Source organism: Primulina huaijiensis, unplaced genomic scaffold (assembly GCF_012295235.1).
Source record: "Primulina huaijiensis isolate GDHJ02 unplaced genomic scaffold, ASM1229523v2 scaffold35967, whole genome shotgun sequence".
In the NCBI taxonomy this organism is placed as follows: domain Eukaryota; kingdom Viridiplantae; phylum Streptophyta; class Magnoliopsida; order Lamiales; family Gesneriaceae; genus Primulina; species Primulina huaijiensis.
Window position 1 is genome coordinate 15493 of NW_027358384.1, and position 1208 is coordinate 16700.

The 1208-nt window shown below is 36.9% G+C and overlaps 1 protein-coding gene across 1 annotated transcript; it reads left to right on the top strand.

Annotated features, from left to right (window-relative positions):
- The first annotated feature begins 137 nt into the window (after nt 1-137).
- On the top strand, nt 138-560 carry LOC140968392 (uncharacterized). Its single transcript, XM_073429328.1, has one exon. The coding sequence runs from the start codon at nt 138-140 to the stop codon at nt 558-560; it is 423 nt and encodes a 140-aa protein (XP_073285429.1).
- The last annotated feature ends 648 nt before the right edge of the window (nt 561-1208 follow it).

Genomic DNA, 1208 nt, shown 5'->3' on the forward strand with positions numbered 1-1208 from the left:
CTCATTCTTTTATGTCTGAAGTGTTTATGCACTCTTTATCTGTTGAGCCTATAATCATGCCTTTATATTTCAATATTGTGCTGCCCTCTGGAGATAAAATTTGGCCATCTTGTATTCTTAAGGCATGTCCTGTACAAATGGGTTTGAGATTGTTGTATGCTGATTTAATTGTTATTCCAATGGTTGCCTTTGATGTCATTCTGGGTATGGATTGGTTGTCTTCTTATCGTGCGGTGATTGACTGTGCGAGCAAGACAGTGAAGTTTTTAGCCGATGATCATGAAAGTAAAGTATTTGTTGGGTTAGGTTCTTCGTCAAGTGTTACCATTATTTCTTGTATGAAAGCTACTAAAATATTGTATAAAGGGTGTATTGATTTTCTGGCTTCAGTATTTGATGTTAGCAAGGAAAGTAAGATGCAATTGCAGAATATTTATGTGGTGAAGGAGTATCCTGATGTATTTTCTGAGGAGGTGCCTGGATTACCACCTGATCGAAAGGTAGAGTTTGTTATTGATTTGATTCCAGGTACAGCTCCAATTTCTGAAGCTTCGTACTGAATGGCTCCGACCAAGATGAAAGAATTGAAGAATCAATTGCAGGAGCTTTTAGATAAAGGTTTCATTCGACCTTTTTCCTCGCCTTGGGGAGCTCTAGTTTTGTTCGTGAAAAAGATAGATGGATCGTTGAGGTTATGTATTGACTATCGAGAACTCAATCAGGCAACTGTTAAGAACAAATATCCTTTGCCACGAATTGATGATCTTTTTGATCAATTGCAAGGAGCCGCAGTATTCTCGAAAATTGATCTTCAGTCTGGATATCCTCAATTGAAGGTGAAAAAGGAGAATATACCGAAGACTGCATTTAGAACGAGGTATGGCCATTTTGAATATTTTGTGATGTCATTTGGACTAGCCAATGTTCCTTCAGTTTTCATGGATTTAATGAATCGTGTATTTAAGCCGTATTTGGATACTTTTGTCATTGTTTTTTTTATAACATTTTGATATACACAAAGACACGAGAACTTCATTGTGAGCATTTGAGGATTTTAATGCAGCTGTTGAGGGATAAGAAATTGTATCCTAAGTTAAAGAAATGCGAATTCTGGTGTGGCATTTTTGGGCCATATCGTTTCGAAAGAGGGAATATCAGTGGATCCATCCAAAATTGAATCCATTAAGCAATGGTCCATTTCAAAGACA